Source organism: Pipistrellus kuhlii, unplaced genomic scaffold, assembly GCF_014108245.1.
Source record: "Pipistrellus kuhlii isolate mPipKuh1 unplaced genomic scaffold, mPipKuh1.p scaffold_m20_p_14, whole genome shotgun sequence".
Lineage (NCBI taxonomy): Eukaryota > Metazoa > Chordata > Mammalia > Chiroptera > Vespertilionidae > Pipistrellus > Pipistrellus kuhlii.
In genome coordinates this window covers 28,020,176-28,033,395 of record NW_023425449.1, presented here as the reverse complement: position 1 = coordinate 28,033,395, position 13,220 = coordinate 28,020,176, and the positions used below count along the sequence as shown (strand labels likewise).

General features: G+C 44.3%; 1 protein-coding gene across 5 annotated transcripts in view; it reads left to right on the top strand.

The window, feature by feature from the left end:
• ASPH (aspartate beta-hydroxylase) overlaps positions 1–13,220 on the top strand; it is a 150,593-nt gene that overhangs the window by 8,748 nt on the left and 128,625 nt on the right. Inside the window, exon 1 of one of the 5 annotated variants that reach the window (XM_036437005.2) lies at positions 11,175–11,268. The exons of the other annotated variants lie outside the window; for them this stretch is intronic. Coding sequence (XP_036292898.1) covers positions 11,259–11,268 — 10 coding nt within the window. The 5' untranslated portion in view covers positions 11,175–11,258. Of the gene's footprint in view, positions 1–11,174; positions 11,269–13,220 lie in introns of those variants that run through there. 5 annotated transcript variants of the gene reach the window in all.

Genomic DNA, 13,220 nt, shown 5'->3' with positions numbered 1-13,220 from the left:
AAATCACAGCTCGCCAGTTGCATATGGTTTGCCAGCCACAGTTTGCCGACCATGGCCCTCAGTGAACATCCCTTTCTCATGGACGGGGAGCCCTTATCTTTCCCCAAAAACTCTTCTCCATCCCTTCATATCCCTTTCTTTGGTCTTTCTCATTTAATCTAAAACAAAACAAAAAAATACCAAAAGCTCTTCCTACTGTGCCTACTCTACCCAGCCAGATGTTACAAATGATTAATACAGGCTCATTTTCTTTACTCCTTTACTTCAGGTCTTTCTGGCCAGAATCAACAGAGACTACCCCAATCCCAGATCCACTGGGCTCTTCGTGTTTCTTTACATTGTCATCTCCCTAAAGGGTAATCTCCCTAAAGGATTCTTTGCTTGGCCTTGTTCTGATCCCATGCTCACACTCTTCATAGCTGTCTATTGATGACCATCAATTCTAAAGCGCTCCTGAGCCGTAGACATAATAACAACAATGACAGAGGAAAAAGGGAGCTACCACTTAATTGAGTGCTAACTATGTCAGACGTTGTGTACTTCTTTATATTTTTGCATTTAATTATCATAGTAATTGTCTAAATTCTCTTTCTGTAGATGAAGAAATAGAAGTTCAATTAGTCAAAGCTCATAGATTTGGAAAAATTCAGAACAGAGTTTCAATCCCGGTTTTGACTGTAAAGATACTTTACTGAACGTTGTAAATTCTCATGTGTTGCTTAGATTACTCATAACTGGTCTTGTTTCATCCTTCTATCATACTATCTTTATAAAGTAGGAATCAGGCCATGTTCACTTTCTTATCTGAAAAACTCAAGTAGTTCCCAAGTACTCAAGACAGAGTTTAAATTCCTCAGCATGATCTAGATGGCCCTTCATCATCTTGCTCCTTTTATCATCTCTACCCATTCTCTGCCTCACCTCTTTTTATTTATGCTAGAGGCCTGGTGCACAACATTCGTGCACTTGGGGAGGGATTGTGAGAGGGCAAGGCCAGGCCGATGGACCCCACTGGTGATCAGGGCCAGGTTGGGATTTCAAGAGCATGTATTGATTGAGTGAATATCCAGGTGTTTAGGAAAAACAGGGAAAGCCATTGAAAACTCACCACCTCGTGTTTCATCACTAGCAAGCACCGTGTTTCGCTGATCTGACTTACATGTTGACAAGAAATGTTCTGTTTAGGGAGGTACTTCTATCCAGGGTGGTATTAAAAACGTTTAACCACGGCCGAGACCAGTTTGGTTCAGTGGATAGAGTGTCTGCCTGCAGACTGAAAGGTCCCTGGATCGATTCCGGTCAAGGGCATGTACCTTGGTTGCGGGCACATCCCCGGTGGGGAGGGTGCAAAAGGCAGCTGATCGATGATTCTCTCTCATTGATGTTTCTAACTCTCTGTCCCTCTCCCTTCCTCTGTGAAAAATCAATAAAATATATTTAAAAACAAACAAACAGAAAACAACAACATTTAACCACGGAGAGCGGAGAGGTCCTGCCCGGCCAGAAAGACAGCTCCTGTAACACACACCTGTGCCTGCTGCCTAAACTTGGGCTTCTCCGTAACTTGCAGAAAGCTGTGCAACTTCAGCTTTTTTGGCAAGTCAGACTTTTGGGGGGTCATGCTCCGAAGAACCTTCAGCAGCGGGCTAGGTATCTCCAGAACTCTGCCAAGAGACAAGCATTTGAAATTGTCCATGCAGGATAGCATGCTGCTTGGTGACTGGGTCTGGTGACATCTTTGGGGGAAAGGGGAGTGCATTCAGTGAGGCTGGAGCGGAGGGAGGGGCTGTGGAGGGTGTTTAGAGCCAAAGGAGTCACTGAGGTACGGTTAGGGGACATCTCTGAGCACGTGGTGACAACGGCCATCACTTTGGTTTTGATCTGGGTTGGGGTTGGGAGGAAAAGGACACAGAGTTGGGGTGTGGGATGAGTTGATGACGCTGATGAGGTTCTCTCCCTGTATCTCTCCTGGCCATTCCTGTTCCTCACCCAGAACCAGCCCCACCTCACTGCTGTGTAGTGTGGTTTGGTTTCCAAAATTCTCTATGTAGGTTAGATTTGCTCTACCATTTAGATGGGTAAAAAATAAAAAAATAAAAAAAAAAGGTATATGCATATTTTAGACTTTCGTGGGAGCACTATGTAAATGTGCAGGTAGGTAAATGAGGGTTTACTATGTCATAGGCTCCCTGCCCAGTGGGAAGGGAAGACAGCACTAATGTGTAGCACCGGCCTCTGGGAAAGTCGCTGCCCTGTGGCTGCAGGCCAGTGAGTGTTTGTTGAATGAAGGAGGTAAGCAGGATCAAGGAATGGGGAGACAAAGAGGAACTGAGGATGAGCTGAGGCTTTCCGAGACTCTCAGAACTACAAGCCCAACTAAAGCTTTCTGGGGGGGTTAATCTTTGGGAAACCTGAAGGACACTTGAGGGGCAAATGGCCCATTTTGATGAAAGGAAAGAAAGGTAGACTCAGAGCACATATAAACCGATGTCTCATTTCAAGAGTAGGCACATTCTAGAATTAAAAATTATTTTTAAGAATTATTTTAAGTACTAAGAAAAGAAAGCCAGGAACACTAGGAGACACTACAGGTTTACTAAATGCAGATTTCTTTAAAAAACAAAAAACTTGCCCTAACCGGTTTGGCCTAGTGGATAGAGCTTCGGCCTGTGGACTGAAAGGTACCAGGTTTGATTCGTCAAGAGCATGTACCTTGGTTGCATGCCCATCCCCAGTAGGAGGTGTGCAGGAGGCAGCTAATCGATGCTTCTCTCTCATTGATGTTTCTGACTCTCTGTCCTTCTCCCTTCCTCTCTGTAAAAAATCAATAAAATATATTTTAAAAAAAAGATTAGAAAAACAAAAACTCATTATGTGTTTAGAAAAGCTTTCCAGACTAAGTGACCAGGATCCTTGTAATTTTTCCTTCCTTCAGGCTCTTTGGAAACCATCTCTGACAATCCCCCTGTGCCTAAGATGGTAAAGCATTGATCACGCGATCTGGTTTGAGTCACAGCTGAATGCCAGACTATACCCATAGCGTGCTCACTTAATGGTTTGAGGTTGACTGCAGGAGTGACTTGCCCACTTAATGCTTATTAAGTTTGTGTGTGGCACAGAGCTCCAAGGGAAAATAGTGCCAGGAGGGAAAGACCTCGCTATGCCAAAGGATGGCCCGGCTGGGGAGGCAGACTTGAACTTGCCTAGCACTTTGCAAAAGGCACTCACAGTTGAGGCTGCTGGGAGAGGCTTGAAGTAGTAGATGCTTTTTCAGAAGGCCTAGTATTTTGTTTGCTTTGTTTTTTTTAATTGCTGGCGGTCTCAGAGGGAGTTGCCTGCATGATGTGGCTGCGGAAGAATCTGCAGTGTTAGTGCTGTTCGTGGCCAGGGCAGGGGAGAGGAAATCCCCCTCTGTCGGTCGAGCTGCATCTGGAATTGTGATCTCGGGTGTCAGAGTGACAGGGATGGAGACTGCTCAGAGTGAATGAGCTTTTGGATGAAGCCCTTGGGTTGTGGTGTGTGAATGTGAGGGAGTCCTGCGAACCCCGGGGGGACGGCTGTCCTGCACTGAAGTCCTCCTGGGGCACATTACCTTCTCCGCGTGTTTGCGTGGCCTCCGGGTGGTAGAGTCAGGTTTATTCTCCCAGAAATCTGAGGTGAAAACCAGGGCATCCCTGAGCACAATGTGCATGAAGGGGGAAACATGCAGTGAGATAGTTTTCCACTTGGTTTCTAATAAGTTTGAGACCAGAGGCTGAATTGGTGTTCTTTTCATTACTGCTGGGTTTAGGACTTGATTCTTGACTTCCATTATCTTCTTTTTAAAAGCCAGTTGAATGTTGTTATTTTTGTAGTTTTCCAATTTTTTTGTTTTGAAACTTTCAGACTTACATAATAGCAAGAAGATTTGTCCGTTGAAAGACTGGTGTGTACTGTTCACTGGACTTACCAGCTGTTAGCTGTTTGCCACTTGTGCACTCTATGTGGGTGTATCTACCTTTCTCTCTCTCTGGAACTCCTTAAAAGTAAGTTATAGTTCTCATGACAGTTTAGCTCACTTAACTACTTTTCCTTGTAAACTCGTAAGGACAAGGACATTCTCCTTCGTAACCACAATTGAGTTCTGAAACCCAAGAAATCTCACACTGGTATTATTGAGATGCACTCCGTGTTCAGGTTTCTTTGATTGTCCCTAGAAGCATCCTTAAAACTTGAAGCTTAAAATTATTTATTTATTTATTTTTTACTTATCCAGAATTCAATCATAAATTCAACTGGGAGCTTTTACTACTTAGATTCTTGGCCCTTACCTTCTAGAGCAGAGGTGGGGAACCTTTTTTTCTGCCAAGGACCAATTGGATATCCTATATAATAAAAGGGTAATATGCAAATAAACCAAACAGCAACACACTGAACAACCAATCAAAGCATAATATGCTAATGATATGCTAAGGCTGCTCAACCACTCACTATGACATGCACTGACACCAGGGGACACTCTACTGGTCGACCAGTTGCTATAATGTGTGCTGACCACCAGGGGCAGATGCTCTGACCAGTAGGTTAGCTTGCTACTGAGGTCTGGCCAATCAGGACTGAGAGAGACACACCCTGGAACCCTCCCAAGGTCCCTCTCCAGCCCAATCATTCACTGGTGGGGGTCTCGCAATCTGGGACCTCTCAGGGGATGTCGGAGAGCCTGTTTCAGCCCTGTTTCAGCCCGATCCCACAGGCCACTCCCCTTGGGAGGGCACCAGACACAGGGCTCATGGTTGGTGAGTGCTGCTGTGGCAGTGTGAGCCTCTCCTGATTGGGGACTGATTGGATGCAAGCCCACGGCAGGCACAGTGGGGCTGGGATGAACAACAGGTAGGAGCTGCAGTCGGTGTTGGACTGCCGGTTTCAGCCTCATCCCTGCAGGCCACCCAGAGGGACCCCACCTGTGCACGAATTCATGCACCGGGCCTCTAGTTTATAGTATAACCTAGAGGCCCAATGCATGGCTTCTTGGAGGGTTGTCTGGAAGGCCGTTTGGCTGTCCAGTCTAATTAGTATTTTATGCTTTTATTATTATAGATTCACAGGCCATACAAAATTATCAACTCAAACATTAGCTTGTTATATTTGTTCAAACATTTAATTAACTCGCCCCTAATGCCTTAGCAGGATCAGACCAAATGATTTCTTGGGGCTTTATATGGCCTGTGGGCCAGATGTTCCCCACCCCTACACTAGAGTATGATTCTTTAGAATGACCCTGGAGATCTGTATGTTTCCAACACTTTAATTTGAAAAAATTCAAACCTTCAAGACAGTTAGAGGAAGATTATTTAGATTCATAAGTTAATATTTTTATGCCTTTGCCTTCTATTTGTCTCTCTGCACTCTCTCTCTCTCTCTCTCTCACACACACACACCATTTTATTTATGTATTCATTTTTCTGCTGAATCATTAGAAAGTTAAATCATGATACTTTTACCCTTGAATTCTTCAGCACTAAGAACTAGGGGTAAGCTCCAATATAACCTCATGTAATAGTTATGCTCAGGAAATTTGATACTGCTACTGTGCTGTTACCTAATATCAAGTTCACATTCACATTTCTCTAATTTATTCTAAGGTCTTTTAAACTGACCCTCCAACCCACCTTCGAATTTTTAAAAAATATATATATTTTATTGATTTTTGTACAGAGAGGAAGGGAGAGAGAGAGTTAGAAACATCAATGAGAGAGAGTCATCGATCATCTGCCTCTTGCACACCCCCCACCGGGGATGTGCCCGCAACCAAGGTACATGCCCTGGACCAGAATCGAACCCGGGGCCCTTCAGTCCCCAAGCCGACGCTCTATCTATTGAGCCAAACCGGTCCCGGCCACCTTCGAATTTTTGATGTCTCTTACAGTAAGGATTTCTTTTTAATTAGGTTTTTTAACTCCCACCAAGTCTCACAGGTAAACTATATGCCTTTTCACTAAAATATGCATGTTGCTTTTTGTGTTTTTTTTCTAAAGATTTTATGAGCTAAACAGGGTGAAAATCATAATAAAAAAGTTTTTTTTATTATCATTACAACAGTCTAGTAATTTAAACTTGTGAGTCATGAAAAGTTGAGGGAAAACATATAAATAAAAAGGCAAGTAAGCTACATCTTGAAAGAAGTCAAGGATTCAGTGTTGGCAGGACTGCGGAGGAATTGTATTCCACGCAGTTGGGTTTGAAGGGAAATAACTGGCTTAGAACATTTTTGTGAGTCTGTCACCTCACAGGCCCCTGTCAGAGTCTCCTCCTCTGGTGGACAACTGTCCATGGTTGCCACCAGGTGACAGGCACCCGCATGCTTCCTCTGAGTTCTCTGGAGGCCTGACCAGGACCGTCCTCAGGGCTTACCACTCCTTCCAGCCTTGTGGGCATCTACTCCGGGTGGGTACCCCACTGTCTCTTACTCCTGGGAGCTTCTTGCCTGACAGTCAACCCTTTGGAGTGAGATGCTGACAGGAGGGTGCAGACCCGAGCACCCTGACCATGGGAAGCTGACATCCCACCCGGAGTGTGTGCTGCTTGGCAGCTGGCGCCCTCTCACTGCGGCCATTGCTCCAGGTTCTCTTGGCTCCTGCTCTGAGCAGCATGGCTGACCTTCAATCTTCAGTTCCTGCAGAGACTAGAACCCACAGCAGCTGGTCCCAAAGCCTTATCATAAAGCACACGGTTCAGTCTGTTCCGAGAGGTGGGAGTTGGGGGAAGGAGGATGAGCCCCGTGTGTTTGGCTTAAACACTGTCTTGATGGAAGTGCTCCTGAGATTTAGAAACTGGAGAGGCGAGGAGAAGGATCATGGGTTTGTTTGTGGATAGGCTGAGTTTGGGATTTCCTTAAGTCATTCAAGTGGGGTATTGAGCAGGCAAATATGTGGGTTTGACACTCAAAGGACACGAAACTATAAGCCGTATAAAAGGTACCTGAGGTCAGCTCGGGAGATGGCCTAGGACCACTGCTTATGGAATTTCCATCTTTGTTAATTCATTAGAGGAGAAGGAGCTGGCATAGGAGATTTAAAATTACACGGTCCAGAAAGGTAGGCAGCGTACCAGATGATTCTGAAGTAATGCACGTCAAGAGAGGGGGGAATGCTTTTAGAAGGAGGGAGAATTAGCCTGAGAGGACAAGTATGACATTTTTGTTGGCTTCAATGACGACGTGGAAGTCATCATTGTGACATTTGAGCCGCTACTACCCTGGAGCCCTGTGTGAGGGCCAGATTGCATCCTCCAGGCTGTAAGGAGTGAACGGGCACCTAGAAAACAAGAGCAGCGAGCTAACTGCTTTCCTGAGAATTTCATCTGTGATGGGAAGAAGAGAGGCGAAGCAGAGGCTCGCCACGGGGTGAAGGGGAAGGGCAGAGGCCGGTGGGTGGTATCCATGAGGGAAAGGATGGAGAGGGGAAGGAAGCTGAGGAGGGAGGGAGGCGGGTTAATTAGGAGGGAAGCAGAGAGTGAATGCAGGGGAGTCCAACCTTGTGTGATGGCTCTGCCTTCTCTGTGAAGTAAGAGGTGATGACATATTTTGAGTATGAGAAGATAGAGTCATTTAGCAGCAAGGCAGTTCAACACCATCAGTGTGGGGAATAGGAAAGTGAGATTTCTAGAGATGTGTGGTCAGACTGACAGGCAGCCCTGCTGGCGGGTTGCAGTTGCTCCCCTGTGTGCTGAGCCTGATTTCGGTGGGTGTGCCCCGCTGCCTGTACTGCCACGGAGGTGGTGAGTCATTGTGCTCATCCGGAGGCAGTGAAAGGAGGTGGATGCAGTGAAAGGACAGAGGAGGAGGGTGTTCGTGTATCAGGGAGTGGCTTCAGTGATGGACGGCGGATTCGTAAACTGGATTGGATGCTTGTGGAGATAGTGTTCCCTAGCTGAGGAGTGTAAACGTGTGTCGCCCAATGTCTGCAGGGTTGTCTTTTGTTACTTCTGTAACACTGGCTATTTAATATTAGCTTTGGAATGGTAAAACTGGCCCATGTGCTTTGGAGCCTATATGAAGATGAAAAGTTTGTTTATGTTTTAAATAACTGTGTTCTGGGTGTCTCATGATATCATCCTGTAGCCCTTCTGTGGACCCAGACAAGCTGAACTTATCTTAGCAACGTTGCAGAATCCATTAGGATGGTGAAGCCAGGAGGATAGCTACCGAGGTATTTCAATAAGAATGAAGATGAAATTAGGAAGGTGAATCAGGTGGGGTTTATAGCAAGATCAAGGGTAAGATTTACCATAAGAATGAGTGTTGGGTACAGAGTGGAGGGGAACTAGGCTAGTGGGAATGAAATAGGAAGGAAAGAGGACCTGTCATGTTGGCCACATGTGGCTATGGTGGGGATTGAGGTGAAGAAGACATGCGGCCCGCAGAGGAGTCTGATCCGGCCCGCCAGGTTTTTTGGGCAGTGAGCGCAGCCGAGGTGTTACAGTAGGAATTAGTAGTTCATATAGTCCGGCCCTCCAGCTCTCTGAGGGACCGTGATCTGGCCCCCACTTTAAAAAGTTTGAGGGCGCCTGCCTTAAAGCCTCGTCTAATCCCAGTATCAGGCTCAAAGTCCTGAATCTTATTAACATCAGTCCCAAAGGCAACTCTTCATTTGGAGACTTTACAAACTAAAAAGACAGGTTGTCTGCCCATCCCCTGAGCTCATACAGGCACCCCTATATACCTAATGCACATGGGTGGGCGAAGGAGAGGTTAAATGCCAAAACTTTAGGCAGAACAAGAACGGGAGGCACATAGCAGTCACTAGCCCACTGTAATTCTGAAATCCCGTGGGAAAATGTCGCCAGGTCTTAGGTAAGGGAGTGTTCCTTGACTGGGTCCAGTTCTGTGCTCTCCAAGCAGCCTCCAATACAGTGTTCTCCATTGCTCTAGCTCTCCACCTGCCAGGAGGCAGGCGCGCTCTCTCTCTCTCTCTCTCTCATCATCTTTCATGGTTACATCTGAAGAGGGTTGTGATGAATATATCCTTCCTGGAGGCTGAGCAACCTTCTCTGCGTGATTCCTGCTTATCCCAACAGCTTATAACGGAAAATAGTTAAGCTGTCTTGGCCAGGGTTTTTGAGACCTGGCTTGCTCTATGCACACTAAATTATCTTTGAACTGCATAAGCATTTCCCTTCCTAAAAAATGACTTGACATTATAAGAGATAGTTACTTGGAATTCACAATTTCTTTTTCCTTAAAGAAGCGTTGTGATAGATTAAATGTTACTTCAGAGACATCCTAATCACCCTAGGTAGAATGATCGGTTTGCCATTATGGGAAACGGAGGAATGAAGACATCTTATTGAAATAGCTGTACTAAACTGTTACAGAAGACGAAGGAAGGGTTGACTTTAGGACATGTGAATACGTGTGAGACAGATTTGTCGAGCAGGAGTAATGGGAGCTTTGTTGAAGACTCAGAGGTGAGGTGCATCCAAATTTAAAGGCTGTGATTCTTGTCTCTGGTCAGCGTTTGGCCACAGACCTGTAATTTAGAATGCAGCTGGCCTTGGACGGAGAGGAGAAACCCTAGCAGCTCTGGCAATCTTGGTGGCAGGTTAGGCTCAGGAAGAGAGCTGGGGATTGGAGGTGGGGAGGCCAGTGCACTAGTTCTGACCCAGTCAACACAAATGTGCTGCGTGGGTGACTTCTACAAATACTTGTATGCCCAGTTTGTGCCAAGACTTTTTTTTTTTTTTTTTTTTTTTAATTTTATTGTCCGCAGACCGAAGCTCTATCCACTGAGCCAAACCGGTTTTGGCAAGACATGTTTTATAGGCAAGGGAACCAAGACCCAATGGTTTTTGATGGCTTTCCTCAAATCGAAGCTGATACGGAAGCTGTGTTTTGGGTGTCTCATGATATCCTGGAGCCCTTATATAGGCCCAAACAAGCTGAGTTTTCTTAGCAAAGTTGCAGAATCTATTAGGATGGTGAAGCCAGGAGGATAGTTACTGAGGTATTTCAATAAGAATGAAGATGTGATTAGGAAGGTGAATCGGGTGGGGTTTATAGGAAGATCCATGGTAAGATAAAAATGAGCTTTGGGTGCAGAGTGGAGGGGAGTTGAGTTCTGGGTCTTTTGAGTGTGAAATGTGCCACCCACCATGCGAGTGTAGTGGCTTGGTTTCCAGGGGCGCGAAGGAAGGGTCTCTTGTCACCCTCACGCACTCTCTGAAAACAATAGAAATATGACTGAGAAACTGAAAGACTCGTAAACAACTTAGAAAGGTTGCCGCCTTGCTCTGGATACCATCTGCGCTAAATTAATTTAGAATACTAATCAGAACTCTGATGAGTTCTGTGAACTGCTTATCTTAGATCAGTGAGTAAATGGTACTAAAATTGGGCTGGTTTTATTTCCCAGGGGAGAATATATGGAGAATGGGGTTGGAGGAAAGTAGAACAAAACCACAGTGCGGTTGTCACTGTCTTTCTAGGTCCTTCTCTGAGATAGTTTCCTAGATCAGTACTCTCCCTGCCCCCTCCCTCCCAGCCTTCCTGCCATGTCCCCCTCCTCCTTCACTTCCCCTCCCTTCCTTTCCTTGTGCCTTTCTTCCCAGCTCTCTCCTTCCTCATCCAGTAAAACCATTTTTTTATTGTTGGTTCACTTTTGCTGTTGGAGGCATTAGTCTTGGGATGGCAATGCCTGTGCATCAGAATTCTAGAGCGTTCATTTCTTTCCACGCAGGGTTCTCTGTTTCATTCAAACTAAGTAAATAGTCTTTTCATGGACACATTTGATTGGATTCTGAAGGGTCAAATCCAGCTGCTGCCGGGTTTGGGGCCACCTTGTAGAGCAAGACTTGTTTCAGTTTTGAATGAGTTGGTCCTTGGGCTAAAAGCTATGGAAGACCTATGTCAAGAAAACAAGCCAGGCAGCCCGGTTTGTTCTGTCGTTGGATCCCACATACTTGATTTCTTTCTTTAGGATTTGGAGTAGGAAGTTAGGACCAAAGGAGAAAGGAATCCCATAAGTGGGAGAAAGGCTGTGGGGCTATTCGGAGTGCCTCTCAGCCCGAGTGGTTGGCAGTATTTGGCCATGAGGAAGAGGCCTCTAAAAATAACCGGTGAGCAGTGTGCAGGCAGGTCCGATTTCAGCTCTCCAGGCCTGGCCCACGGGACAAGGCTGACTGGAGCTTCAGTGGGAAGGGCCTGCGTGGGCCTGCCACCTGCGGAGGGGGCTTCGGTTTTCAACTTCAATATATTTCTCCCACTCATGGATTGAACAAACAAAATGGCTGAAGGTAAAGGTGTATTCTTTCTTGTTCAGGTTCAAGGTGGCTTTGGATCCAGGTGACGGCTGTCAGCTACGTTGTTGTGGTATTCTGTTATAATATTTTTTGGCTAAGTGCTTCCACTGCATCTTCTACATTTTCTATTTTGAACTCCTGGACTTTCCCCAGTAGTTTAATTTCCTTATGGAATAATCTGTCTTTAATCTGAATATGTTTAGGTGTCTTGACTTAGAATCTGTCTTTTAGAATATTGTACTGCTAGAGGCCATTTTTATGAACTTCACAAAAATATGCAGGCACTTTTTATTTTTTTATTTTTTATTTTTTTTAGTTTTAAGAATTAATTACAGTGAGCTTGAAGAATTGTGTGTAGTAACACATACAAAATTATAGGACATTTAAGTTCCTCTTGTCCTAATGAACACATTTATTTAGTTGGCTCAAGCAGTCTCAGCGTATGTGGAAACAACTCATTTTTGCGAAGCAGAGGATTCATGCAAAGAAAAGACACTAGGATTTTTTTTTTTAATTAAGTCATTAATCTCCCAGTGTTCTTTAATAGTGTGTTGAATTTACATTTTTTTTTTTTTTTGGTGTGTGTTTGTTTTAGATTTACATTTTTAAGATGGTCTTCCTATTTAGATTGTCTTCCCATGTAGTGAAAGCAAATAACTTTAGTTCATTTGTTGAAAACTTTATTTATGAAAAGAAAAAGAGACTTATCGAGACTGCTTCCAATCTCTCAGCTGCCTGAGCGGCCCTGGGAGGCTTCTATTATTAGTAGAGAGAATATGAGTATCTGTGCTTGGAGCACCGAGTGGGATAAATGGTTAGAAGGGGTCACTTGACTGTCCTAATAGAGTGCCTCATGGAACCATGAGGAAGAACCTGAGGTGTATGGCTGTCTTTCAGTTCTTTTAGGAGACATTTCCCCTGTTCCACTCCTGACCCACTTTCAACAGTTTTTGGCTCCCAAAGGGTGGTCATGTTGTAACATGAAAAAAGGATCAGTTTGATGAAATTGCTTGACAGTTTTATGGTGTGTGTGTGTGTGTGTGTGTGTGTGTGTGTATGTGTGTGTGTTTAAATGTGTGGAGTTTATGAAAAATACAAAATTGCCTGCATAATTCCAGTAAACTTGTAAATGGTGGATTGGTAATTGTTAGTAGTAGTCCAGCTAAGCAGTTCTTTCCTCAACCAAGTAAATAAAATGACCTGTCGTCCTTTGCCCACTCTTCATTTCCATGGTCATTTTCTGTGTTGAGTAGTATGTGAGGACATTTTCTCTGATGTGGAGGTCATGTACTTTTAGATGGCTCAACATGGGGGGGAAAAATGAATCACGTAGTCCTTGTCATGTTCTTAAGTCCCATTAAAAAAAACCCTTTTGACTAATCCTTGGGACCACTGGTTGAATATGGAGCCAGAAAATGAAATGAAAACCTTTGGATTTTTCCGGTTTGAGGAAATAGGGACAGCTACTCAATGTTCTTCTAGAATACTTTGGGCCAACATCAGGTTTGAGGTTAGCTTAGGGAGTGTTAACCCCTCTTGAAGGGCTTTCCTTACTATGCTTTTTTCAGTTTAATTGGGAAGAAACTGATCTGTCTTGTGGGACGATGCATGCCATATTTATAGAGTGACTTATCAGGAGAATGATATTTGGGATCAAGTAAAAGTCCCCTCAAAAATGATGTCTTAGGATAAATGGTTAGAATGGGTCTCAGGAAAGATCCCTTTCTATAATTTACTGTTTTGTTCCTTTATGGAATTCATAATAACAGTAATAAGATTAATAATAATCATAGAGTAAAACCTCAATTATTAGACATTATAAAGGAATGGTTAAAGTATTGATACTAATTTCTAGTTCTAAGCAATGTTGAATCTTTCAAAGGGATAAATATGTTTATTAAAAATATATTGAACGAAAATAAGATTTATTGTACATTTCTTGCATT